This window comes from Gobio gobio, assembly GCF_949357685.1.
Source record: "Gobio gobio genome assembly, chromosome: 9".
Taxonomy (NCBI): domain Eukaryota; kingdom Metazoa; phylum Chordata; class Actinopteri; order Cypriniformes; family Gobionidae; genus Gobio; species Gobio gobio.
This window is the reverse complement of record NC_137115.1, coordinates 25,487,704-25,515,664: the sequence shown is the minus strand read 5'-3', so window position 1 is coordinate 25,515,664 and position 27,961 is coordinate 25,487,704. Positions and strand designations below refer to the sequence as shown.

Sequence of the window (27,961 nt, the reverse complement as noted above, 5' to 3'; positions counted from 1 at the left end):
TTATTAATCTTCTGGTCTTGCTTTGACCAAATGGCTTCTTCCTAGCTGACTGTGCATGTCCGCAAACTTAGTGTTTATGTATACATTTCAAGGTGTTTGGTGTACTGTTGAACACATCAATACTTTAGTGAAAACAGACAAAATAAACTGTTGAAAAGCAGGACTTTATAGTGACGTTGAAATTTCAACGTTGATTGGATTTGCAAAATCTAAACTAAAATCAATATTGATTCAATGTTGGCAAATTCACCTATGTTGAGAAACGTGACATTGGAATGACGTTGCTATTTCAACGTTGAATAGATTTGCAAAATCTAAACAAAATTCAACGGTTATCCAACACTGGCACCTGACATTGATTCAACAGTGACTAAACGTTAAAATGCCAGCTGGGAGGCTATTACAGTTTAAATTATGACAGTATTAAATCACATGTTTAATTCAAAGTCAGAGTAATTCTTATTTATTCTTAAGGAGCCTGTTTGATTTAGTTTAACCATACATGTTAATTAATGCATTAATTATCAAACATGTACTAACATGTATTAATGCTGCTGTTATTCATGCATGAATCCTCATGACTCCTGTATTAGTTCATGATAGCTCCTCATTTGTTCATGATTAGTTCATATCTTCACTAATCATGAGTTCATATTTAATTAACTATTAATTCATGTATTAATACATAATTATTCATGTACTGTTATTGTGAAGTGTTCCCTGCAGTCTGTTGATCGTGTGAATGCACGCGAGTTCTGCATTCGCTATCGTATCATGAGATGGTGGAGCACAAGAGAACAACACAGTCTGAAGTAGCTGATCGCTTAAATTATCTCTCTCGCTTCAATCTGCTCAACCCTGGTGATGTCAGTGCCTTAAACAATGTTATAATGGATTATTTCACATCCAGAGATGAAGGATCGCATGATGGAGAAGTTACTGAAGAGGAGTCAGTTACCCACACAGCAAAAGGACTCCGCGGCGGATCGGTCGCGGAGGTGTCGCGGCTTCCGGAACGGACCCGCGAAACGGATCAGTATCGGAATCCACTTGCGCGCAGTGACGGATCCGCAACGAAGGCGGATCGCGGACCCGCCGTGGCTACGCGCTGCCTCCACTCCGCATCCGCGATTAAAACCCTATACCTCCACGGCGGGTGCGTTTGGGACCCTCAAATTGATACATACATCCGCCGCGGACCCGCAACGGACTCAAAAATAGTGGCTCATCTGGCCTGGGTCCGTTTTGAACCCGTTTATCTCATTTTTAAAATTCCTTCTGTTCTTGCTATAGGATAAAATAGAATAAACTAAACTATAGGATAAAACCAAAACTATCACTAAGCCTATAGGTTACTACAGCAATATAGACCTTAAGCTTAAATCTGCATTGCCTTGTATTTTTAACCCAACAATATTGTAAGCCCTAACAGAAAAGTTTCAATACAAGACATACATTTACTGTACAAAAGTAATCACTACTCAATGGAAATATAAAATTGACATTTACATTAGTGAAAAGTTATTGGTTAAAGCCTATTCAGTTTTTGTTAAGTATGTTGGCTAGGCTAATCTACATTCATTTTGTGGTCAAAACCTAATTTAATGCTTTATAGGCCTAGGTTGGTGCAAACATAAAATATTTTATCTATTAGGCTACAACTTCAATGAAATGCTGCACTATGCACAGCTAAAATATCAGAAAGTGAGTGAACAACAAGAGGTTCAATAAAAATTTGTTTTATTTTTAAAACAGACTTTATCACTCAGTTTGTGTGGATGGAGGCGGGACACGTCTCCTCGTTGCCCGATCTGCCGCCAGGTTGAACCACCTGATAGCATGCTTGGTGACCTCCGCATCCGTGGCTGACCGTGTCACTGTGTTTTTCCTCACAGCACCTGTAATCAAACAGACAGATATGTTTATGTTTATGGTATGTAGCGTCCAAAGCCACGTATGCTTACACAATACAATATATGAGATAGGTATTAAGTAGGGCTGCAGCTATCGATTTTTTTTGTAATCGATTAATCTAGCACTTAATCGATCAATTAATCGGATAAAATTTTTTGTTTTTAAACAACCAAAACAAATAATGCATAACGAAAATGAAGAGGAAAAGCAATTTAATTTATTAATATGCACAACAGGTTTCATGCTGTAATCTAACCCTGACATCAAAGTAAATATCTTTTATGTAGATTTCTACACGTGCAGCATTTACCATTAGGCTACTAACAAATAATATATCATTTCTGTGGTGAGCCTATTTGCTATGGTAACCTAGCAACCTGTGTGTGTGTGTGTGTGTGTGTGTGCGTGAGGCTTCATTGCAATTTGGTACTGTATACATACATTAATTTTCAATAGAACGCTGCATTTGGCTTGCATCACTTGCATAGCCGTGCATTTTAGGTGAAGCATCCGTTCGAAAAATCGCGTCAACATCACGTCCCGGTGTATACAGTGAATGCTGAAATTATTGTTGCGTGGCGACATAAAAGTTTAAGCATATGTGATGCATTGCCACGATTGGTCTGACTGGCGCGAGAGAGAGGAGGGTGCATGCGTGTGTGTGTTACTGATTTTCTACTATTAAAGTTGGATTTTTTCCAACAAATGCAAAAAGTGAGTAGTAGACCTACATTACATTTATTTGAATGCATTAATGAGAGAGTGATTGTGTGTGTGAATTACTCATTCCGTCTCTATTCATTATGAAGCTGTGGTTTGTACTTACTTCAAAGGTATTCAAATGTATGCCTATAACGGTTGAGTTGAGTTTCTGAGCTACTTTAGTGACTTTACTTTAGTCACAGGACGGCGTTGACACTGCGTTTCTGCGCTGCTCTCCGCGCGTGATCTTCACGTGAAAAGTGGTCTGCCTTCACGTTGTCAGAGACGCGACACGGCTCTGCTGTCGGTGTCACAGAAAAAAGCTGAGCACTGAATGGAGAAGTTTTCCGTATTGTTGTTTTTGAATAGTGCACAATCGCTTCAATGTTCAAACTGGCAAGGCTTTAAAAGCATTTACTTGACAAGAGGACGAAAGTGAAAGCGATCTGGCTTCGGGCTTGCGCGCGCCGTGTGTGTGTGTGTGTGGCAGCTATAAGAACGGTAATCAACTTACATAAACTGTGTAAAACATGCAGTTACTATAGTGATTATGGGCATCTAGAATCTAAACTAAATTCAAAATGTATCACGCTATGGTGTGCTTCCTGAACATTGAACAGCGGTCCGTGTGAATCAGTTCCTGCGCGTATAGTGCGCGTCATAGGAATTTAACGAGGCTTCGAGGCAGAATTTTTAAATCAGTGTGGTTTTGTAATGTTTTTAAGTTTTTTAGGGTCCTATAACATTCTATTTGGAGGTAAACTCTTAACTTTACATTACATAAACAGGTGGATAAACTCTATTTCTGACATTTGAGCCGTGGGTAAACTCCATTTACTTGTGTTTAGTCTCCACTACAGCCCTGGTTAACATTACATTACATTTAGTCATTTAGCTGATGCTTTTATTCAAAGCGACTTAAAATTCAAGCTATATGTTGCAGCAGAGACCTTAGTGTTAGGTTAACCATTCCAAAATCAACACTAAATTAAAATGGTAATTTACAACAAACACAAATCTAACGAAACTGCATTCAATCAGTGTGTATTATTATTATTATTATTATATAGATCCAAGACAAATGTACACGAGCAAAGCTATCGCAACCACCAGGCAGCCAATACGTTTGCATGCATTTACTTTGATAACATGATGGGCCTGTTGCCCGTTTCTCATGACATGACAACCCACTGTGATTCCAATCCCTAAACTTCGATCGTAGTTGCGTTTTTACGCACAAGTGCAGGTACGCAACTGTTTCGCCCAAGATTGTGCCAGAAGTTGGCATCTCCACTTTCTAGAAGTACACCTATGGTCAACACCGTTTACAGTGCCAGCGACAAACTGAAGGAATCAGAAAGAGGGAGACTCACAGCAGAGGGGATCCCACAGCAATTTTGAAGATCTACTGCATGTCAAAAAGGTAGGCTTTTTATTATTATCATTATTGCACTGCCTGATAGTTAACAGGAATATTTTTAGTAGCCTATTTTCCCTACTAAAATAAGTGACCGTGTCCGGTTTTCACTGAGGCGCTAACTATTGCATTGTGTTAAACATAACATCAGGCATAGGGCTACCTGATTGAACATTTGCATATGCAAAGTAGCCATCAGCTGCTCAGGGAGTCATGGTCAAACTATGTTTGATTTTGAGTTACCAAAAAGGGTAACACTTTAGAGAGAGTAGAGGGCACCACCCATTAAAAATTGACAGGTTTATTGCCCTTTAAGCCACGCCCCTTTTGACTGTGGGATTTTTCCACGCTAGCTCCTCCCCTTATGGGGGCTGTCTCTGCAGACAGCCTAGTCTCCACAAACGCAGCTCAAACAAACTGAGCAACAAACAGATTGACCCGTATCACAAAACATAACAGACTGTTCCAGCCAATCACCGGGGGGTTATTGCACGGATGAGGAGGAGGGAGGGTCTAGCTAGCCTCTGTTTTGTTTGATAATAATTCAAACATCAACAAGAGGTTACGCCAACCGGGATCGCTGATAGCACATTTAAGGCTAACCTAACAATTACAAACTATTGACTTTCAACATATTTAATATTACTTTGAATTATATACTTACTGAAAAGCAAGGTCTTTGTTGTCATCCTACTGAAGGACTTTTTGTTATTAACACCCTTCCAGTTGATCTGATGAGACACCTCATCTGTGAAGATCCTGCCCAGGATGTTCCAGGTCACCCTCTTCACATCCTGGCCTCCAATCGTGGCCAAAGAAGAAATCTAAAAGTCAAAGACATCTTTTTTAAAGGGTAACTAAACACTAAACCAACTTTTTTTAGTTAATGGTCTGTAAGAATGGGGCTTTATTAGTGCTGTTCATTGATTCAAGTAACTTTTTGACAGTTGGGTATTAAGTGTTTTAATTTTACAATATATGGGGTAAAAACGTCTATGTGCTCCTCCTAAGGTTGAATGGTGGGTACTGCAGTTGAATTGAACATGTACTTGGATCACACCCTCATGGACCCGTGCCACCTTTACACACAATGTCAAACCAGTGAGATTGTCGCTCACAGACAGAAGCTTACCACTGCTTCAATAGAATATTTGCAATAATCATGAACAATCAATAAACCTAATGGCACCATTCATATTAAATAAGAAAACTCACCACTTTCTGTCGAGCTGGGCCATTTGATGGTTCTTTTAAAAAGATTTCAAATGCCTCCACTGCCTCCAAATGTTCCAGGGGAAACTGGATATTTTCAGGCATCTCAACATCTGGCCCCGGGGTGCTGTTCAGCCTGCTGGTGAGGTAGTTGACTTTTGCCACAAGCTGGTCCTGTTGTTGCTTAATTGTTTCTAGCAGGCTAAGGATGTGGACCTCAGCCGCTGTTGACAGACATGAAATATAGCTAAAATGTAGTGTATTCAAATATCACGTTTCAATGTTTATCCTCATTACTCATAATACTGACATTAGTTAAAGACAAAAGTTATTGTCAAGGTTTGAAGAAAATATGTGATGGCTGTGGGAGTTTTTTCCTAAATCTTTGGCACAGAATGACCCTCCAGTATTTGTCAGTTATTGCTCACCAGAGCAGGGAATGGTATTAGCCATTCTGCCCCCTCGCCATGTTGGTCTATATGTCAGGCTTGAACAGGCTTCCTCTGTTTGCCGCATGTTGAGGGCTGGTGCGGGGGGTGGAGGAAGTTGTGGAGGGACTGCTGTTCCTGATCCATAGTGAGGTGGGCGGTGTGTGAGAGGGGGACATTTTTTATTAAATGGTAGTAATCTGTTAACCATGACTAATAATACACATGGGGCCTTTCTATTCACTAATATTTCAGAAATCAGTCCATACCTTGAGTAACTCTGCGCATGTTAAATGCGGGTGCAAGGAGTTGAGGTGGTGAAGGGTTTTGCTGTCCTGCCCCATGGTCAGGTGCTAAGGGAGAGAAATTGGTATTAAATGGCTGTGATCTGTTAACCATGATAGGCTGCAAGGCGTGCAAGCTAAAGGGCCAAACAATGGCAAACAAAAAAATCTCTGGTCATGCTGAACATGAATTTATGTTTCAACATTTTGGTATTCTACCTATTTCAAACTCATGAATGGATTGACATTGAAAATCTGAGATGGTAATGCAGATGTAATCTATTGATTTGAAACAGAGTGACCATTGCTGTGTTAATATAGATGGGGCCATTGTATTCAATATTATTTCGCAGAACAGTGTTTACCTAGACAGTTTTCTCCAGGTTGAGTAGTTACTCTGCTGCCTGGCACTCGGTGAGATGGTGGAGCTGAAGGAATGGATACAAGAATTTTAACCATATCTCTATTATTAATATTATGATTTGTTATTTCGATGTTAAGAGATTATTCCTTACTCTGCCAGTGCAATTGGCTTGAGGCTTCAACTGATACACCAGGCATCCTCAGAGATGCAAAGTCACCATTTTCTTCTTCACTCTCATCAGAGTCCCCAAAACGATGGCTGTTAAGTAACCACTATGGTTATTGCAATCCCAAAATTGCCAAATATACATAGTATAAGCATCTCTGGTCTATTTTTTACTGCGGAAAAGAACCTTCCTATTACTGTAGAAACATAAAAACAAAACAGAACACACTTACACTGGCTTCCTGAATCTTTTTTCTGGCAGCTCACCCTCCTGCTCTGCATCAGACTGTAGCTCAGAGGTGTTGCAGCCGGTCTGATATTGATTCATCAGCCTAATTGCGTCTTTGTAGTTGTCTAAAATTGAATATGTTAAAATGAACATGAGTTTCAAATTTGCTGTAGAGCTGCACAGAGTATTATTATTATTGATGATGATTATAATAATTATTATCATCTTTATTTAACCAGGTTGGTCTCATTGAGAACACAAAATATCTCTTACAAAAGAGACCTGACCAAGAATAGCATAAGTAGATATAAATGGAATATTTTAAACAATGCAAGGCAAAGACAATTTCATGGGCATTTTCAGAACATATAAATAATACGTTATTCTAAGCAGAAGGAGAAACAACCTTGAAATTATTTTTAAACAAGAATTTTATGAATTGGCTTACCACAAGTTCTGACGACCTTTATATCATATTTTGGCCAGTTTGGCTCATGCTTTTCCATGTTAGCAGCTGCCCTTTTCACACGTTCAGTGCTCTTAAAGTTGGGCCAGTACACCATCTCATCATCATACCAGTCATGTGGCACAACAGCAATGTCCTTGCTCGCTTGGAATTCAATTAGATGAAAAGGCATCCTTAATGTAGAAAGAAAGAAAAGGGGTATATATTAATCATCAAAAAGGAATAACATGGACTAAAGCATGCACAAGTGTACAGTGTATAGGTTAGGTAGAACTTCAACACAACTGTAAAGTAGGGTACTATTGCATTTTTTTTGGCAGAATGGGTTGGGGTGTTGTTTCATAATCTCAAAAAAAAAAAGTCATTGCATAATGCTAATAATTTAGTGGACTATGTACAGTCCATGGTATTGAGAAAGGTGGGACATGTATCAAATTGCATGTTAAATTCAGCATAAAATATAATTTCCCCTGGCATTTTGCGGGATAATATGTCATCTCATATTTTGAAAATGTGAAATTATGGGTGTAGTGTATGGAAAATTACCAACTTTGTTAAATACTTACAGCAAATATTCATCCAGACAGAGTAATGGAAGTCATAGTCAGTAGTCAACTATATTATTAGAGTTTTTAACTTGAACTGATTGTTTAAACTGATTGATTGAACTGATTTGTGTGGGGGTTTTTTTATTTAGTGGAGGAGGGGTATGGCCACGAAACCATCCCTGTATGGCAAGGCTACACATTTCTGTCGCAGCGCTGACACTTCAACCGACTTCAGCTCGTCAGATGCATCATGTACGACAAATATGTTCATTCTGTCGGAGCTGAAGGGGTAGGTATAGAATGGAGACTTCTGGGAAAATTCAGTGTAAATGGCGTACACACCATTATCGTTTTGGATAATGTTTTTGATAAGGCAGACTTTATCCCCCACCAGAAACATGTTGTCCCCTGTTGTTAATTTGATGGTCCACCTTTCATCACGCATTTCCCCATATTGCGCATTAACTCCCATGCCAACAACAACTGGGCCCACAAAATGCTCCCTTTTCAGTGTAATGTCTGCATCAGCATCCAATTTGGTAGCTGTAACCTCCGAAAGGCGCCGAATGAGTTGAGCTAAAGGGAACTCAGGTTTTCTAATGAGTTTTTTTATTTTCCCAAGGTGGTTCTCATATGGGAATGCTGAAAAAGAATCCAGACAGCCATGCCTCTTCACCTCGTCTGCCAGGTGGACCAGGCAGTGGACATTGTACACAATCTGGTCTGTCCCATACAGCTCACCAAAATGATTTACAAAAGATTGTAGCATTTGTCCAGCATAGTCAACAAGGTTGAGATGTTCAGGGCTTACCAAAATAGATATAGCAGTTGACAGGAGCATGAAATTGTGGTACATGTTCCGGTCCAGGAATCCTGCCAGCACCACAGGCCAGTGTACAGTAAGAACTGTCGGAATTCAGTCGCCTTCCAACGGTCCAACTCCCTAAGCGACCGTGGTCTCCTGGCAAACTCAATTGGCACGTAGGACCTCATTGACTGGAGTTTGCCTGACATCCTGTCTACTATTAATGCCGGGAGTCTTACTGTTAAGGGACCCCGGAGCCAGGTCTGGAGCAGTTTCCTTACAATGCCCAAACACACTAGATGCATATAATCCAAGGGAAACTGCGATACCATGCCAACCTTCACATTTTTAAATGGATGTGGCCCCTCATGGTGGTGTAGTTCATCAACCTTCAGATTGAATGACATGTCAGTTCTCTGGGGGTGCTCTGATCCAGGGAACGTCATACGCCGATTCTGGTATTGCCCTGGGTTTAGGCACTTATCGCACCCATGGTAAGCATTATGGGCCTTTGTTTTTTTTACAAAGGCCCGTGCAGGGGCATCACAGATTACCGTGTGGAGCTTCATTTTAAGGTTCTTTTCTCCAATGCAAAACCCAGCCTCTAGCTCCTGTAGTTCACTGACAAAATCAGATAGGAACTCTGTGGCCGAACTAGGTTTTTTCGGTCCACAGTAGGCCCCAATGACAACAGGTTCCTTCATGGGGACGGTAACCAGTAATCCAAGGATGGGCCACAGCTGTACAGTGGAACTTTTAAATAAAGGTAGACCATTTATATTAATCTGCAGCCCCAATGTCATGCCCTCTGCCAGTGTTTTGGCATATTTGCTTATAGTGGCCTTCAAGGAGGAAAGGATGCCAAAGTGATGGTAGTTCCCCCCAGCCTTCTCCTGAATAGCATAATGCGTTTTTGTCTTGAGAAGTGTCCTACCATCCTTTGGCAGATTGGGATGGGTTATATGGAGTATACTCAACAGTGCAGTCAGGGCAACAAGGGAAATGCCAAAACTCACTGCCCAGTTGGCAATGTTATCGGAAAGTGATGTTAGGTCATCATCATTTTCAGAATCCGAACCTGATGTCCCATCCCCATCACAATACACATCATCAAAATCTGCTTCCAATTCCATGACCTCTTCAGTAAAGACTTGCACCTCTGGCATTGCATGTGCAGCTGAAGAGGGTGGGGCAGTGTTCTCAGAAAGAACTCTGTCATCTGCCCCTATTCCTGTCATGTCCATATCAGTCATATCAGTCATGTCAGTCATGTCAGTCCTAATTTGATGAAGCCTTTTTTGAACGTCTACACGTGTCCTTCGCCTTACGGTTGATAAGGAGACAGGCAAAGTCTTTCTATTCATTTTTGTTCTAAAAGAGAAATTTCAAGAAAGACAGGTTGCTATCAGGTGTGTAAAATTGATCATTGTTTCTAATGTTGTATTTAAATAAATATATTGTTGAATTGCGGTGTTGTCTGTTTCATTGCTACATACTAGACAAGAACAGAGAAATGTTCTAATCTGCTGTTAATAACCAGAAGTCGGAGGTGGATACCGCTTTTAGCCAGGCAAATAAGTTATTATATCAATTTATATATATTTTTTTACTTATTTAAATAAACTAGGCATACTTCTATTAGTAATTATTTTATTAAAAAAGGTTTATCAAATATAAATTATGTAACGAAGATCATAGACATGATACAAAAAACAAACATTAAGCTACATTTTAAATTATGAATTTGTACCTGTATAAATATAATTTATGAATGTGTACAAGTTTGTTAAATAATTATATATATATATATATATATATATATATATATATATATATATATATATATATATATAGAAAGAAATGCCTAGTATGACGTAATCATATTGTCCATTACCTGGCGGGCATACCCCCAAAATGGCGGAAGGGGGAGGATGCCGTGATATTTGGGGGCGGGGCGCTGTGTCGTGAGGACATCTCCTCATTCTCAATTGATTCTCACGACACAGTGCCCCGCCCCCAAATATCATTTTAGTCATTTTACTGTATGTTATAAACATGTTTATGCCCAAAACGCTTAATTAATATTTAAGGTAGGCCTAGTTGACTGTCATTTTCCTCTACTGTGTGCATTACTGTTTAAGATTAATTCAATATTTAACATTGTTAACGTTACATTCATTTAAGGCACGTACCGAGCATTCATTCTACTTAAGAAGGCTGGAATAAAAGCACCAGCGCACACAAACGATCATTTTAATTTTTAGTCAAATTCATTTAAAAATGTAAATTCAACCGGTATAAAATATGATCAGTAAGAGAAAAACACTGCTAATGAGGACGAGCACTGGACTGCTGCAGGATAGTGGGGAGGTATATTTATTTATTATTCAGAATATGCACAGGAAATATATGTATAGAAATATTTCAGTGCAAAGTGGTAAAGAGTTCGGAGTTCTGCCGTGGCAGCTCGTAGGTCAACGTTTTTGATATCAGCCAGCTTCTCTAACATACCGCTGGAAGTAAGTTTCTCCCTGTAAGAGACCTCTTCTTCTCCATTTCTTCTAAGTTTTCTCGTAATTTCTCCGCTTAAACGCCGTGATGATCTCTGTATCGCTCTTACAATGTTGCCCCTGGCAACCGATAGCGCGGCATCCCAGAATGGTGGACTGGCTCAGACTCCGCCCAATTTGTCACGTGACAGCAAGCGACCATGACGAATCTCCTCATTCTCAATAGCCATAAGCTACGCCCATTTAGGCAGGCTCTGACGTGCCAGGGCGGAAAGTGCCCTGATTGGTTAAAGTGTCTGAGACGCCTTGCCATAGGTTCGTGCAGTTGCTGCAGCACAGCCAATGACCGCTATAGACGCTCATCTGTGTCTGCTGTGCAACTCACATAAAAGTCACATAAAATTTGGCTTCAATATTCTCGAGAAAAGGAGTTTTCCCATAGCGTAATATGACAACTCTCGGAACACAAATTTAATTAGGGTCGTAACACTTGCATATTGTTGTACTGTTAGTTTAACTGTTTTTATTTTACTCATTTGTAAGTCACTTTGAATAAAAGCGTCTGCTATATGAATAAATGTAATTAATATAAAAGTCATTAGGTGTCGCACCGCTGCTCCTTCAGCTGTTTATGAAAAGTCATAAAGTCGTAATTACACTCTGCAGAGATGACTGTTCTACTGAACTCAAGCGAAATGTCATCCGCTCCCTCTTTAGCAACTGGAACAGTGACAAAGACGTCGTACTCGCGAAGTCATGGCAGCCAAATTAACAACAGTATATTGTATACAATATTATAATATATTTGCCTATAGACAAAGTGACAAACAGCGACGAAAGCCGTGACATGAAATCCGCGCACACGGGTCCCGTGAAATATGACGGCTAAAGTTACAGTTTATTGGAAAACAGCATTGTGGACACTGAATTTGATTAATTTAACTTAACGTTACTGTTTATCAGACCCCAGATGACACAAGAAAAGTTTATATTCATAAGGTATGGTTTCAATGTAGACGGTATAACGTTAACTAGCAGAAGCCCGCACTTTTGACGTTCAAATGAGCGGCATTAGTTGTCTGAAGCGACTCAAACAGTGATTAAAATGCCGAAACTTAATTTTCATTATAAAGAGGATGGCAGACACACACACGAGACCAAAATTGGCGAAATGCAAACTTTAAAAATATACAGCTAAGTTAGCTAGAAGCTAGAGCTAAACCATTATCCACGAGTGAACATTCTAAAGTTGTCCTAATATCAAACAACGTCATTACAATCATTAGTATACAGTGATAAAAAAAACAATGTTTACTGTGAATGTCGCAATATATCAACAAATCAATACTTACTCAAAAGAGGGTTCAGCACAACCGTGTCGCAGCAAAAATATTCTCGACTGATCGGCTCTTGGTGACGTTCTGTAGTTCAACCGTTGCAGTAAAGGCGCGTCCGCGTCCGAGCATCCGATATGGGTCCGCTCAGGACCCGCTGTCTGACAGTAGAATTTACGGAGCCGCCCAGAGGCGGAGCTGGTCCGCTGGGCGGCGCCAAAACGAATGTGACAGTCACGCGGGTTTGGCGACTTGAAAGCGGATCCGCATAGGAGTCTCCTGCTGTGTGGGTAGCTATGCTGCAAGGTGCGCTGTGCTTTCTATTCTAAATATACACTAGCTAAGCGATTTAAACAACGGGTGATTAAGTTCAGAAACTGCTCATGATAAACAATGGAAAACATATTTCACTACTTACTAAGTTGCTGTCCTCTTCAGGGTAACATTAGCTAGTCCTCTTGTGTAGTGATTAGTGGTGTCGCAATTAGAGATGGAACGATTCACGATAAACCACGATAAAATGTACTGACGGTTAGTAATATTGTTTAAAATTTAATTAAAACCGCGTTTGATTATCATGATTTTGAAAACTTGCGCTAAATCCTGCCCAGTCAGCGCCAGTCTGGTGCAGGCGCAGCGCGCAGGTGTTGTTTTTTGAATGAGAAAGAATGACAGAAGGCAGGGACAGTGGCGGGAGATTTTTCAGCCTTCTAAAAGGACCAAATCTGAGCTGTGGTCATATTTTGGCTTTTACAAAAGTCCTGAGGGGAAACTTAATCGAAGATGGCCACCCTGTCTGCAGAACATGCAAGAAGAAAGTTGCTGTAATAGGGGGAAACACTTAAAATCTGCGAACACAAGGCAAGTGGACTTTGACCTCAATACTAAAACTATGTCTGGGAAATAATAACGTGAAGCTTGAGCCAAAGACGAACAAACAAATTCAGACAAGACTAGGGTGACATTTAAGGGATAATAATGTATATTCATTGTACACTTATTACCAGGGCTGTACAGTGCGACATATACAGTATGTTGCACGTGCTACAAAGAAATCAGTCTGTGCGATTAATGCATTTACCCCAGTAGCACACGTTAGATACAGTTGAGCATGTGATGCAGTGCTTGTTTGTGTGAAGTGGGAATTTGTTTTGAGCTTGTGTGAGGTTAATCTAGGGTTGCACGATTGACTGAAATACAACCAAAATCGCTATTTGTCTTTGTGAGATTATGAAATCTCAAAGGCTTCAATTTTTAAATAAATGTATGTGCAGGTAAAGCGCAGCAGTGTTCCAAGCGGATAGATTGGTTCCCAGTAAATGCTGCTCTATCTCTGCAAGCACTGTGAGATTGAGTCATTGGCAGTTTAGTTCGAAAAGGGGCACGGTTCGCATGAAAAATTGCTAATGTAAAATAAGCTGTCATGCGGGGCTCAATGCGCACCGGGGTGCCGAATCTGTGAGAGGTGGTATGAGCTCGGTGGCACTCGAACTGTGCCACGATTCACGTGAATGTAAAAGCAACACGGACTTGGATACACACTTGTTCAGGAAGAAAAGGAACCTACATATGTGTTTTAGCATTTTACAATGTATTTACTTCAATAAAACACATGTAAGGGATGATAGTGTTGATTATTTACCTTGGATATGAGTGTATTCACGCATACAGTGCGTGCAATCAGGGCAACAAATTAATTTCATGCAACGCACATACAGTAAAACTAAGTGCCGTTTACTCAGCTGCGCATAATAGCACCAAATTAATAAAAAACAATTTTTGATGATGTACGAAGATGAACAAGTGCACCAGGGTGACCACGGTGACAAGTGTGAAAGCCCCCTTAATGTGCAATAGAAAAAGCAACATGTGCCACAGCCAAACATCTTTCCAACCTTGTAATGAGAAGCATTTACAAAACTGTTGTCCAACAAAAGAGAACATTTAATCGAGTGTTTGAAATAACTTACTTTTGTGATCTGATGTGCTTCACATCACAGAATGAGGCAGAAATTATAGGCCTATTATTTATTCTGTACAGTGATAGATTTGAGGTGTAGAGAAGTGTACAATGCTTTTTTCTTTCTCAGTGATTACATACGATTTCCTGACAAAAATTAAGACATTACAGTCACAGATTTTTTTTATCATAATTTAATATTTTATTATAAAACCTTAGACCTTTCTAATGATTTATGTTTTTCTGTAAAATATAATAATAATAATTAAAGCTGCAAGCAGCATTTATCGGGGTTCAAGCAGTTTAAGCACAAATGCATAAAAAGATATTATGTTTTATTTAGCAAGCATGTAACCCCTTTCAAAAACCAAAAGTAACTTATAAATGATCATATAAGAGATTCAAAGGGTACAGCCAACAGAACTGGGAGCAAGGAGGATTGGGAGGTCAATTGCAAATTAAGAATTTAAGTAAGGAAAATTAATAGGAAAAAGAAAATAATGTTTTATGTTACATTAAAATAAGTGAACGTAAATATGATAAATAAGTTTGCTAATGGTTCTTAGCAAAGTATTGGAAACAATAGTTTGTGAGCAAATGTAAGTGTTTAACAATTTTCAGCATGCACATTGAGAAGGAAACTCAACAGGAACAGCATTAACACAGATGACAGACGATTGCTTAGCACAGATTGATGAAAATAAATTAGGTACAGTATTGTTAGATTTTATTTTACAATTACTTTTCATACTGTACATTGGTTTAAAAGTTATCTGTTTAATAGGGGACATTGTGTATTTTATATTGGACGTTTTTCAGATGTGAAAGAGTTGAATGTGGTGTTCCTCAAGGAAGTTGTTTAGGACCATTACTATTTTCTATTTTACCAATAAACTTCCTCTTGTTTTAAAGTGTGCACAGTCATGTATGCAGACGAAACAACATTTTATTAAACTGCAACATCAATTAAGCAGTCGTCTACTGCTTTGGATGAGGAATTACAATTGGTCAAAGTAGGTACAGAATAATAATTTGGTTGTAAACTTGACAAAAACTAAAAGCATTTTGGTGATCCATAAATCAGAGTAATATCTGAAATGTCACTCACCAAAGCCAGATTAGAATAACTACTTCAGATTATTAAAGATAATTTCAGATTGTCTCTCTGCTTTGTTTTATAAGAAATAATTTGTAGAGAGTTCCTAATGTCCTGTAATATCAACTTTTATATAGTAGTACTAGTCATAATTTCAACACCAGTCATAAAAATAAAATAAGTTGTACAAAATCTTTTAAGGAACATTTGAGGAGCTCTTTTCCAAAACGCTATAAATCCATTTCAATAGTTTTCAGGAAAATTGTTTTTTTTTACCTAGACCCACACATTTTGTGAATATTCAATTTATCCTGTTAAAATGTTTTTTTTTTTTGGCTCAGTCTGAACATGTTGAACAATGATTATTAAATCAAACAACAATATTGTTGATGATAAATTCAAAGTTAATTAAATTTTTTTTCAAAACGCTATAAATCCATTCATTTTTTTTCAAAACGCTATAAATCCATCAATTTTTTTATTTATTTATGGTTTGTCTTTTTTTTTTTAAACAACAACAAGAGAACATGCAACATATAATCAGGGACTCATAAATTAATATAAATTATTGATAATAATGATAACAATAAGTTATGTTGTAATACATATTCAATATAAATATAAAACATATAATATACATCTAAATATAAAACATATAATACACATAAAAATACAGTCATTTTTAGTAAAGTGTAAAACCTGTAACAAATAGGACCAACTTGTCCACTACATATGCATGAAAAAAACTAATTATTATATTCAATATTCAACAATGCATTTAATAGTGCATACAGTAAAGTGTCTAACCTGTAAAACAGTAGGACCATTGTCTGCTATACATTTTTTTAAATCACATAGTGTGTGTGTATGAGAGCCAGGCCTGCATTATCAGTCACCTGATAAAGTGCATCATCATAAAAAGCCCTCACAGCATCAGACACACCTATTGCTCCTAATAGTGCCAGCACATCTCTCTTTTTTGCAGCCTTAACAAAGTGAATGCGAGTGTGTGTGAGTGAGTGTGTATGCGTGTGTGTGTGTGTGTGTGTGTGTGTGTGTGAGAGTGAGCGTGAGTGAATGCGAGTGTGTGTGTGAGTGAGTGTATGCGTGTGTGTGTGTGTGTGTGTGTGTGTGTGTGTGTGTGTGTGTGTGTGTGTGTGTGTGTGTGTGTGTGAATGCGAGTGTGTGTGTGTGTGTGTGTGTATGCGTGTGTGTGTGTATGCGTGTGTGTGTGTGTGTGTGTGTGTGTGTGTGTGTGTGTGTGTGTGTGTGTGTGTGTGTGAGTGAATGCGAGTGTGTGTGTGTGTGTGTGTGTGTGTGTGTGTGTGTGTGTGTGTGTGTGTGTGTGTGTGTGTGTGTGTGTGTGTGTGTGAGTGAATGCGAGTGTGGGCATGTTTTTGTGAAATATCAGGACACAAATCTGTATAATGACATGGGTATGACATAGGTATTACAAAAAGAGGGTGAAATATGAGGACGTTCCCCATGTCCTCACTTTTCAAAATGCTTATAAATCATACAGAACAAGGTTTTTTTCACTGAAAGTGAACTGCACAGTCTCCTGTGAGGGTTAGGTTTAGGGACAGGGGCAGTGTAAGGGGATAGAAAATACGGTTTGTACGGTATAAAAACCATTACGCCTATGGAATGTCCTCACATTTCACAAAAACAAACATGCGTGTGTGTGTGAGTGAATGCGAGTGTGTGTATGCTAGCGTGCTTATGGTCCTGGACTTTCGGACGCTTCCTTGTCACTTGCGTGATGTCCATGAGATGAAGTATGGTGTGATCCTGGTCAACCTTGTTTGGTTTTTCATAAAAATAATTGAAATTTATCCTCAGATCGTCCGGCGACAGCCTCTCGGCCTGACAGAAACCTTTGGCAGCAGCTTTGTGTTGACATCCCACTGTTGTTATCAACGCGCTACCTGAGTGACGAAACTTCTTTTTTTGTTGTTTTTTGTGATTTTCTTTGTCCAGTCTGCGTTTTCTACCCCCAGGTGTAGGTCTCACTTGCTCATCAAGGCCATCAAAAGTGTTATCAGAGTTTAAAGCACTCATTTTTATGAATGAATGAACGTAAACAAACAGCTGTTCAGAGTGCCGCCCTGTTGGATTACGTAGTACGCTCATCGAATTCTGATTCGTCGAGAGGATATATCGTGTTTAGGCTAAAAATAGGTTCGGCGTTTATCGCGCTTTGGAAAGAAACTGCATCTTGCAGTACATTTTAAACAAGGAAATATAGCGATTTGGCATGAAATGTTGATGGAGCAGTGAATAGGTTCAGTACACAGCAAAATGACATGATAAACTCATTTTTTTTTTTAAATGGCGTTTATCGCGTTTTGGAAAAGAGCTCTTCATTTAATGGCACAATAGTAAATTGTTGATATTTTGGGTTTGTATGTTTCATTGACTTTATTGTTGTGGATGTATTTTTTACTTGTTGGTACCTCAGTTGTGGATGTATTTTTTACTTGTTGGGACCTCAGGTAGAGTAGCCACTGCCTAGGTATTGGCTAATGGGGATCCAAATAAATAAATAAACTAAGATCATGGATGAAAAAAAGACCATTTAGAGCCAATTTACTGAGGAATTTTTTTTTTTTTTTTTTTTTTTATTGTCTGAAAGTTTCTAGCATGCCAAATAAGACCTTGATTAGCTGGTACAGGTGTGTTGAATTGGGGTTGGAGCTAAACTCTGCAGGAGAGTGGCCCTCCAGGAGCAGGATTGGACACCCTGTTATAGACACTTACAGTATATTTATGAGAGTATAAAAATGTCTAATGGGCAACACTGATTAGATTTCACTTCCTATTATAGTTTTGACATTTGGATGTTATTGTTTAGCTATTGACCGATGTTATCATATTTCCTCTGGTGGTTTTGTTTCAATTGGACTAGCAGTTTCGAGGATAATCGCAATAGTTTTGTAAGTGCTAAATTACACTGTTACAAAAACCATAAGGCAAAACCTTCCATGTTTGGTATCGTTGGACTCGGCAAGGATTCAGGAGTCAAAGGAGATGACTCCCGTGAAAAACACTGGCTTGAAACTTCTTAGGCTCCTTCAAGGCATTGTGCCGATATGCAAACTGTGTTTTTTGAGATACGCCAATGTTCTCATAGACTTTCATGGCAGCCTGGACAAAGACACTGCATGCCACTTATTATCTGATTAATGATTGGGTGAGGTTATAGCCATTTTCATGACATTTTTTCCTCTTACAGCGCCACCAAGTGGCCAATTATCAAAATATTTTTCAAGTGACCAAACTTTGAGGTCATAGACATGTGACCCGAATTTTGTGAAAATATCTTGTTCCGTTCACAAGTTATAGTCATTTTAGTAAAAGTGGCCCCCGACACATTGATCTTTTTCATTCCCCTTAGCAACCATGAATCGAAAAATTTAATTTTTTTCATAATTATTAATAGTCTCTCTCCAAAAAACATTTCTACAGTGGTTTGGTTCCAATCAGGGAAAAATTATGGGAGTAGTTCACAAAAGTAGGTTTTAAAAAAAAAAAAAAAAAATTCTCGAAATTGGCGCATGAAGGAAGAGCCAATCCGAGGCATGCACATTGTCCACCTTGAGTCACGGATTCCAAGGATATAAGACACTTGAGCCCACGCCGAACGGTTTAGGATTTATGAGCCATTTTGTACTTTTGCTCACTGTAGCGCCCCCGTCAGGCCGATCGGGGCGTGCCTCAGTGACGCTGGTAGTCGTTGTGAGTACTACCAGCCCTGAAAGTTTCATGTCTCTACGACTTACGGTTTGGTCTGCCCGATCAGTTTTAGATGGAGAATGATGCATCATGGGAAAATTTACAATTACAATAGGGTTTCAGCACTTCGTGCTTGAACCCCTAATAAGAAGGGCATAAAAAGGGCATAAAAAAGCCTATAGAAAATAAACTATAGGGTCTGAGAACTTGATTTTCAAGCGTTTTGACATGAGCATCGGAGAGGTCAAAGGTCGATTTTTGCATTTCCAGCTCATTTATCATGGAAATGCTGTGTTTTTTTTTAAACCTTTTAAGCTGTAGTACCTCTTCTGGTGGCTCGATCTCCACAAAAGTTTGCACGCTTCTTTAGAATAATATGGCGCACATGCTCAGCTAATTTGGTGAAGTTTTGCGCAGAGCAGACCCTTTTTCAGTCATTTAATGGTCAGTTTAATGTAGGATAATGTAGAGCATTTTTTCACCTTCATAAGAGTTAAACCACCATTAATGGCCATACCAGTTGCAAGCTTCTTTGGGATCACGTGACGCATGTGCATGCCCGATTTGGTGAAGCTGTATGCAAATCAGGCCGGAAGAGGGCCGCTTTCAGCCATATAATGGGATTTTCCATTGAAATACATCATTTTGACCCCTTTTTAACCTTTATAGCGCCACCAAGTGGCCAGTCGCTGCGTCCTTTTTCACGCGGCCACAAAATGAGCTCTTACATAAGCATGCTGAGTTTGGTGAAAATATCTCGTTCCGTTGACGAGTTATGGCCAATGAAGTAAAAGTGGCTCCTCCCACCTCAAACTTTTTGGCGGCCCTTAGGGACCGTGAACACAAATTTGCACTTTTTTTGATAACTTTTGACATTCAGACTCCAGAGAATCTTGCTGCGCTGGTTTGGTTCCGGTCGGGCCAAAAACCTAGGACTATTTCGCAAAAGTACGTTTTTGGAAAAAGCCAAAATACCTGACTTTTTCCCAGGGTGACGGGCCAATCCGAGGCATGCACGTTGTCCGCCTTGAGCCAAGGATTCCAAGGATATAAGACACTTGAGCCCACGCCGAACGTTTTAGGATTTATGAGCCATTTCGTACTTTTGCTCACTGTAGCGCCCCCGTCAGGCCGGTCGGGGCATGCCTCGGTGACGCTGGTAGTCGATATGTCTCTACGACTTAAGGTTTGGTCTGCTCGATCAGTTTTAGATGGAGAATGATGCATCATGGGAAAATTTACAATTACAATAGGGTTTCAGCACTTCGTGCTTGAACCCCTAATAATAATATTAATAAATATAGCTGCGAGCAGCCATTAACGGGGCCAAGCGCAAACAAGAAGACAAGACATGCCAACATGGCTGGGAGGGTTAGACCAACTGCAACAATGAGCAATTAAAGGCATTGAGTAATCATCTCGAGCCTAATACGGTTTACGCTTCGTAAACCGTAACCGTAACGCTTCGTAAACCATTGATTTAATTCCCCCACACCAGGGCTCTTAAGTTTTGAACTGAGTTCAGAGTGATATTTTGGCGACGGCAGCAAGGGTTTGGGTGGGGACGAGGTTCTGATCTGAAAAAATTGTATAAATAATAATATATTTTTTTATTTAATTCAACATTTCTCTCTGTGTGTGTGTGTGTGCACATATCATTAATTCTTGCATTTATCTATTTCAAAGATGTCGTAATAATTTGGAATATACACTCACCTAAAGGATTATTAGTAACACCTGTTCAATTTCTCATTAATGCAATTATCTAATCAACCAATCACATGGCAGTTGCTTCAATGCATTTAGGGGTGTGGTCCTGGTCAAGACAATCTCCTGAACTCCAAACTGAATGTCAGAATGGAAAAGAAAGGTGATTTAAGCAATTTTGAGCATGGCATGGTTGTTGGTGCCAGACGGGCCGGTCTGAGTATTTCACAATCTGCTCAGTTACTGGGATTTTCACGCACAACCATTTCTAGGTTTACAAAGATTGGTGTGAAAAGGGAAAAACATCCAGTATGCGGCAGTCCTGTGGGCTAAAATGCCTTGTTGATGCTAGAGGTCAGAGGAGAATGGGCCGACTGATTCAAGCTGATAGAAGAGCAACTTTGACTGATACAACCACTCATTACAACCGAGGTATGCAGCAAAGCATTTGTGAAGCCACAACACGCACAACCTTGAGGCAGATGGGCTACAACAGCAGAAGACCCCACCGGGTACCACTCATCTCCACTACAAATAGGAAAAAGAGGCTACAATTTGCACAAGCTCACCAAAATTGGACAGCTGAAGACTGGAAAAATGTTGCCTGGTTTGATGAGTCTCGATTTCTGTTGAGACATTCAGATGGTAGAGTCAGAATTTGGCATAAACAGAATAAGAACATGGATCCATCATGCCTTGTTACCACTGTGCAGGTTGGTGGTGGTGGTGTGATGGTGTGGGGGATGTTGTCTTGGCACACTTTAGGCCCCTTAGGGCCAATTGGGCATCGTTTAAATGCCACGGCCTACCTGAGCATTGTTTCTGACCATGTCCATCCCTTAGTGACCACCATGTACCCATCCTCTGATGGCTACTTCCAGCAGGATAATGCACCATGTCACAAAGCTCCAATCATTTCAAATTGGTTTCTTGAACATGACAATGATTTCCCAGTACTAAAATGGCCCCCACAGTCACCAGATCTCAACCCAATAGAGCATCTCTGGGATGTGGTAGAATGGGAGCTCCGTGCCCTGGATGTGCATCCCACAAATCTCCATCAACTGCAAGATGCTATCCTATCAATATGGGCCAACATTTCTAAAGAATGCTTTCAACACCTTGTTGAATCAATGCCACATAGAATTAAAACAGTTCTGAAGGCGAAAGGGGATCAAACACTGTATTAGTATGGTGTTCCTAATAATCCTTTAGGTGAGTCTATATATATATATATATATATATATATATATATATATATATATATATATATATATATATATATATATATATATATATATATTCAGAATTTACTGTGTTGTAAATATAATTTATTCTGAAGAAATTGTCTCTCCAGTGTTCAATCAGCGTTGAGATCTGCATATTTTTTATATTTTTACCTATTATGAAGGGCATTTTCCCATAATCTTATTAAATATAGGCTATGCTTCAGCTTTCATTTTATATTCTTAAATTTGATCTATAAATTAAATTAGAATAAGACACTGTAGGGCTGTTGCCAATCAAATTTACACTGAAAAAATGTTATGAGATTGTTTTAAATATTTTTTAATATACAAATAAGAAATGTTGGAAAGAAAACATTAAACTAAACCACCAGTAGGTGGCAGAATGTAAACGTTGTTGTTGCAGAAATATCTAAATCTTACCCGGATACAGCAATGCTATTTTCTGATTGGCTGTTCGGTAGCTATATTTTTTGTTTGATTGGCTGGTGCGTGGCAGGGCCTTCTGAACTCTATGTGGAATTCACTTGATTCCTCTTAATAGCAGCGCAACTTGGTGGGCATTATCCTGGAAATTTCTCTGGGTGAGAAATACAAGGTGTGGCGTGTGAGCGGGTTGAAATGCGTGTGTCTCACGCCCATTGCGTGAGACTTGAGAGCCTTGTCACACAGAGATGTGTCTCGACAGAAATCTCACGTAACTCTTGTGACACTTCTTCTTCGTTGTTGGGTTTTAAAGGCAACTTGCATCCTTAACGCTGCATTACTCCCATCTTCTGGTTCTAGTTATTTCCCATATACTTTAGTCATCATATTCTTGTCATTAGTCCCGTTTTAGTCAGAAAGCAAATCAAATATTTAATTCCTTTTTCACTCCTACTGCATTCCATTATACTCTTTACTCCATGTCCTGTTAGTCCTATTTTTTCCATGTTTTTTCATATCTGTCCTCTGTAATTCATATTTTGAACAATTAATAAGCACATTTTCTACAGTCTCAGGTAATTGGCACTGGTCACAAAACCCAGTAGGATGTTTCCCCATTATATGAAGAGTGCACGGGGCTGCAGTGGCTCAGTGGTTCATGTAGGTTGGCTACAAACCGGAAGGTTGGTGGTTTGATCCTTGGTTCCACCTGACCAAGTGTCGAGGTGTCCTTGAGCAAGACACCTAACCCCAGCTGCTCCCGACGAGCTGGATGGTGCCTTGCATGGCTGACACCGCCGTCGGTATGTAAATGGGTGAATGTGAGGCAATGTGTAAAGCGCTTTGGATGGCAATTGGTCTGTTAAAAGCGCTATATAAAATGCAGTCCATTTAATGTATTATGCCCTATTCTTATGCTGGTTACAATAGTTTCTTCTCTCCTGTTTCCTCCCTTATTTTCCACTGTGCCAAATCTTTTTTTAATTGAGTATAAATGTCTTCCTTTTATTTCTTGGTCCCACCTGTTGCCATTCTTTAATAATTTTTTCCCCACACGTTTTACTTAGTGAATACTTGTCTCACAAATATGAGACATATGTCTAAAGAAACGTTGAAATGTCAGGTTTTAAACAATGTAAACCAAATCAAAAACAAATATTCTGTGTTTATGTAATCTGTTTAAAAGCAGAGAGATGTCAGTCGTTCCTGAGCGGCTCATTATACACTAATGCGACCACACCCACGGAGTGCGCGTTCTACTGAGATTCAAATACTGAGGCTCCGGACTCGACGCCCACACATCACACATCATGAAAAGCTGTTCATTTCTGAAAGCAACGGATTCCACAGCTGTGTGTAAGTAGGCTAAGTTTACTCTGTAAGCATCTGTGAATATTAAACGCAAAAACCTGTGCGAGGACGCACTGAAGCTTTTTTTGTTTAAATTAGCTAAAAATTACTGTCAGATGTAAGTAATTACCTTGACAAACTATACATCATTAAAAAGATCTAAGACTCAAGCTTCCATTTTTGTCCTCTGATTTATTCTCAAAGTCATATAGTGACCGTTATTTGTTAATATGTGTCAGGAGTTATGAATTTGAAAACCGCGTCGGTACCTTAGATTGTAATATGAGGGTCAGCTGCTCTCATTCGTAAAAAAGTCCTCTATTCGCGTCATGAAGACTCACGACAAAACAACATCCCTCAGGGCTTTTAGTTCAAAAGTGTGCAGATGATGAGAAATATTGATAGATTCTCATATGTCTGTGTCAAATTTCTATACAGAGAAGTGTTATTTATTCAATCTTTACCCAAAATGCGCAGATGTAATCATGAGCGCTGGATACTCTGTTGTGTTGTGTTTTCAGTTCATACTGGCAGCCGGAGGGTGCTCCGTGCACATGTAGTCCATATATAGTAGACAAAGAAGATACCATGTGACATTCTCCCTGACATAAACAGCTTCCAGAAATCGCTATAACATGCAGATAAGACACGTTTGAAGATAATAAACACACAATCGCGACAATATATGGCATATCTGTGTTATTTATACCATGTTGGGTGTTTTCATAATTATATTATAATGATTATATTTATAATGCAATTATATTCGAGCTTTTATAATTATGCAGAATATTGTAAAATGATATATTTTCGGTCTGATTTTTTGATCCGAAGCCAAATGATATCACATAAGGTAATTTAAAACATTTGACTTGTGATATAAAGTAAGTTTGGAGTAAAAACATGGTTTTAATCGCATGAATTGTTGTGTTTTAATAAATTGGTGTAATAAATCATAAATTATAGTTTAATAAATCATAAATTGTTGTGGCAGATAATATAGATTGTTTTAAGCAAAAACTCACTTCATTTTGATTTTCCCCGCAGAATTTTTTACTTATCTAGTAAATTAATCTTGATTTAAGAATTTTAAATATTTGGACTGGAAACAAGAAAAAATACCAAATAAGAAGAGCATTTTTGCAGTGTAGTCAAATATTTTGATCATTTAAAGACCTTTGTTGAATACATTCCAAATAAAATAAACTACAAAAAAATATATTTCCTTTTCTCTGTTGCTCTCTGTCACATAGGCCTACCTGAAGCTCATTCATTATTCAGCTCATTATGCAGGCAATTATGTTATTTTGTCCTCTCAGGTGATCTCCAGCATTATTCATTAACTATCACGCCTCCTCGCATATTGGCTTTGTGAAAAAAACTGTCTTACAAATTGTAAAGGAATATATTGTTTTATGTGAATGAGTAGGCTCAATTATTCTCACATCAGTTTAAAGAAAAAACTCTATGCAAATACACCCATTATTCAAAAGTCTTGTGAACACATATCTATTGTGTGTTTTGAGGCCTTAATTGGTAACACTTTATAATAACGTTCAGTTGTAAGTAATTTATATGTGGTTAGTTAATGATGAACTAATCATTTACAAAACATTCATAAATAATTATCAAGTGATATGCTAACATTTTATGTATGTTTTGTAAATTCTGTTACCCAAGTCATTTACAAGTGATTAGTTAATGATTAACTAATCATTTACGAAACATGACTATGCGTTCATAAATGATTAATAAGGGAAATGTTAATTATTTTATGTATGTTTTGTAGATTCAGTTATAAGTAATTTACAATTGATTAGTTAATGATGAACTAATAATTTACAAAACATGACTATGCATTTCATAAATGTTTAATAAATGATGTTACATTTTTTTGTATGTTTTGTAGATTCAGTTATAAATTATTTACAAGTTATTAGATAATGATAAACAAATCATGACTATACTATCATAAATGATTATTAAGTAATATGCTAACGATTTACAAATCTGCCTTAAGTTCTCTTTAAAAAAAATAGCATATCATAAAATAATCAAATAGATCCTTAGTAAATGGTTATTAAGTTACTAGTTCATATATTATTAATCACTGAAATGTCAACGTACCATTATATCAATAAACAATTGTTAATCATGAACACAAATGATGATCAAATTACTAAATGATGAGTATATAATTTATTGATGCATCGTTAAAGTTGTAAGCTAGTCTGTTCAAACCCACAAAAATGCAATTATGCTAAAGCTATTTTTTTTTAAAGAATAAATTACAAGTTGTCAAATAAATAAACATTTTAAAATGACTTAAAGCCAGGGGATTGCAGTATGTTAAGTTAAATCCTTTCACTCAACAGTGCAGTTGACAGTGTTTACATGTCAAACAGTGTTTACTTGTGTTCTGTGTGGGATCTAGTGATAATGTGGTTTTACCCTCCACTGAAGCTCACATCAGGTGCACGTTAAAAACTCCATGTGTGTCAGAGAAGACAGCTGTCAGCATTTACATTAAAGTACACACTACAAAGTGTTCAACACTGTTATAGATGATGTTGTAAACGCATGAATGAATCATTTACAAAGCTTTGTTACCCGTTACAAATGATCTGTATGTGTAAGACATTTACAACACTTTCTGCATCCCCTAATCTAAAGTGTAGACTATTCATCATTTGTAAATGTCTTGCACATCATTCGTAGATCTTTCTTACCTGTTACAAATTATCTGTATGTGTATACAAGGCATTTACAACACTTTCTGCGTCCCCTAAACTAAAGTGTAGACTATTCATCATTTGTAAATGTCTTGCACATCATTCGTAGATCTTTCTTACCCGTTACAAATTATCTGTATGTGTATTAAAGGCATTTTCAACCCTTTGTAACGTTCAGCCCAAGTGGGTGGGTTACAATATTTGAAATGGGGTCAGATTTTACTGTGTGAGATATATTTAGGTGTTAAAAGAATGAGACATGGACCAGAGATGAGATTAATTAGAAATGGTGTATTTACAAAGCTCACCTGAGACTTTAAAACAACACAGTAAAACCAGGAAAACTAAGGCTGCTAAAAGAGTCCAATGTACCATACCCTAAAACAGTCCAAGCTTCCTAGTGTGCTGTCACGTCCCAATGTGAGTATCCTCCAGTGTATATACACAACCCAAGAAAAAGATAATCCAAACGTGTGCAGTTGTGTCTGAAAAGGTGAGTCCACAGGTTGGAAACTCCACAATCCAGAAAGTACTATTTAGTGTCTGTTAGTGATCTTTTTTTCCCCCTTGTTTGTTTCTCATGCTGCTCTCTTTATACCAATGCATTTCCTCCTTCCTGTCATGTGACTGGTCACATAAAAGGCCAACCCTTAACTACTTAAAGACATATACACACTTAAGATGGTAAGAGGAATAAAATGGACTTAGAAAACATGTAAACCAATTAAAACTCTTTTATACATATCATTGAATTAAATAGAGCAGATAAAACATGTCTCTTATGTGACAGTGTCACACCTTTCTGCATCCCCTGATTGCTACAACAAATGTAAGTTACATGTGAAAATTCAATTCAATTTTCCTGTTGGGTGAATGTGTAAATAGGTAAATCATCTGATTACTGTAAGCATTTAACTCCTATTCGTCACATATTGACGCTTGGTCAGTTCCCAGCATAATTTTACATTTATTTTCTTTTTTATTTACGGTATTCAGACACGTTTTGAACATGTAACCCATCCCCTTCACTAAACCTACCCGTTTGTGTATTATAAAACACAGGATATAACAGGCAGATACGACTGCAGACACAATTTATTCAAAAAGTACTTATTCCAAGTGTCCCGAGGCCAAAGGATTGGTTTGTGTGAAGTAAATCCCCAAAAGCGATCAGCAGCGTCGAGTCTATCCGCCGAAGATCATGAACACATTTTAAAATTTGCCTCCGGAAGAAACGTTACGTCAGCTTTGACAGCATTGGCTGTCGTATGTCTCGTGAACAATTGCGTCATTATGTCAGCTTTGATTGTAAAATGCCATTGGCTCTGTG

At 38.4% G+C, this 27,961-nt stretch overlaps 1 protein-coding gene across 1 annotated transcript; it reads right to left on the bottom strand.

The window, feature by feature from the left end:
- Positions 1 to 1,725: 1,725 nt before the first annotated feature.
- Positions 1,726 to 27,261, bottom strand: LOC307131361 (uncharacterized protein). Its single transcript, XM_079824967.1, has 10 exons — positions 27,009 to 27,261; positions 7,164 to 7,354; positions 6,720 to 6,840; positions 6,473 to 6,579; positions 6,323 to 6,385; positions 5,943 to 6,026; positions 5,674 to 5,811; positions 5,249 to 5,469; positions 4,698 to 4,857; positions 1,726 to 1,898 (listed from the first exon to the last, which is right to left on the bottom strand). The coding sequence occupies exons 2-10, from the start codon at positions 7,351 to 7,353 to the stop codon at positions 1,762 to 1,764; spliced, it is 1,221 nt and encodes a 406-aa protein (XP_079681093.1). The 5' UTR covers position 7,354; positions 27,009 to 27,261; the 3' UTR covers positions 1,726 to 1,761.
- Between the last annotated feature and the right edge of the window lie 700 nt (positions 27,262 to 27,961).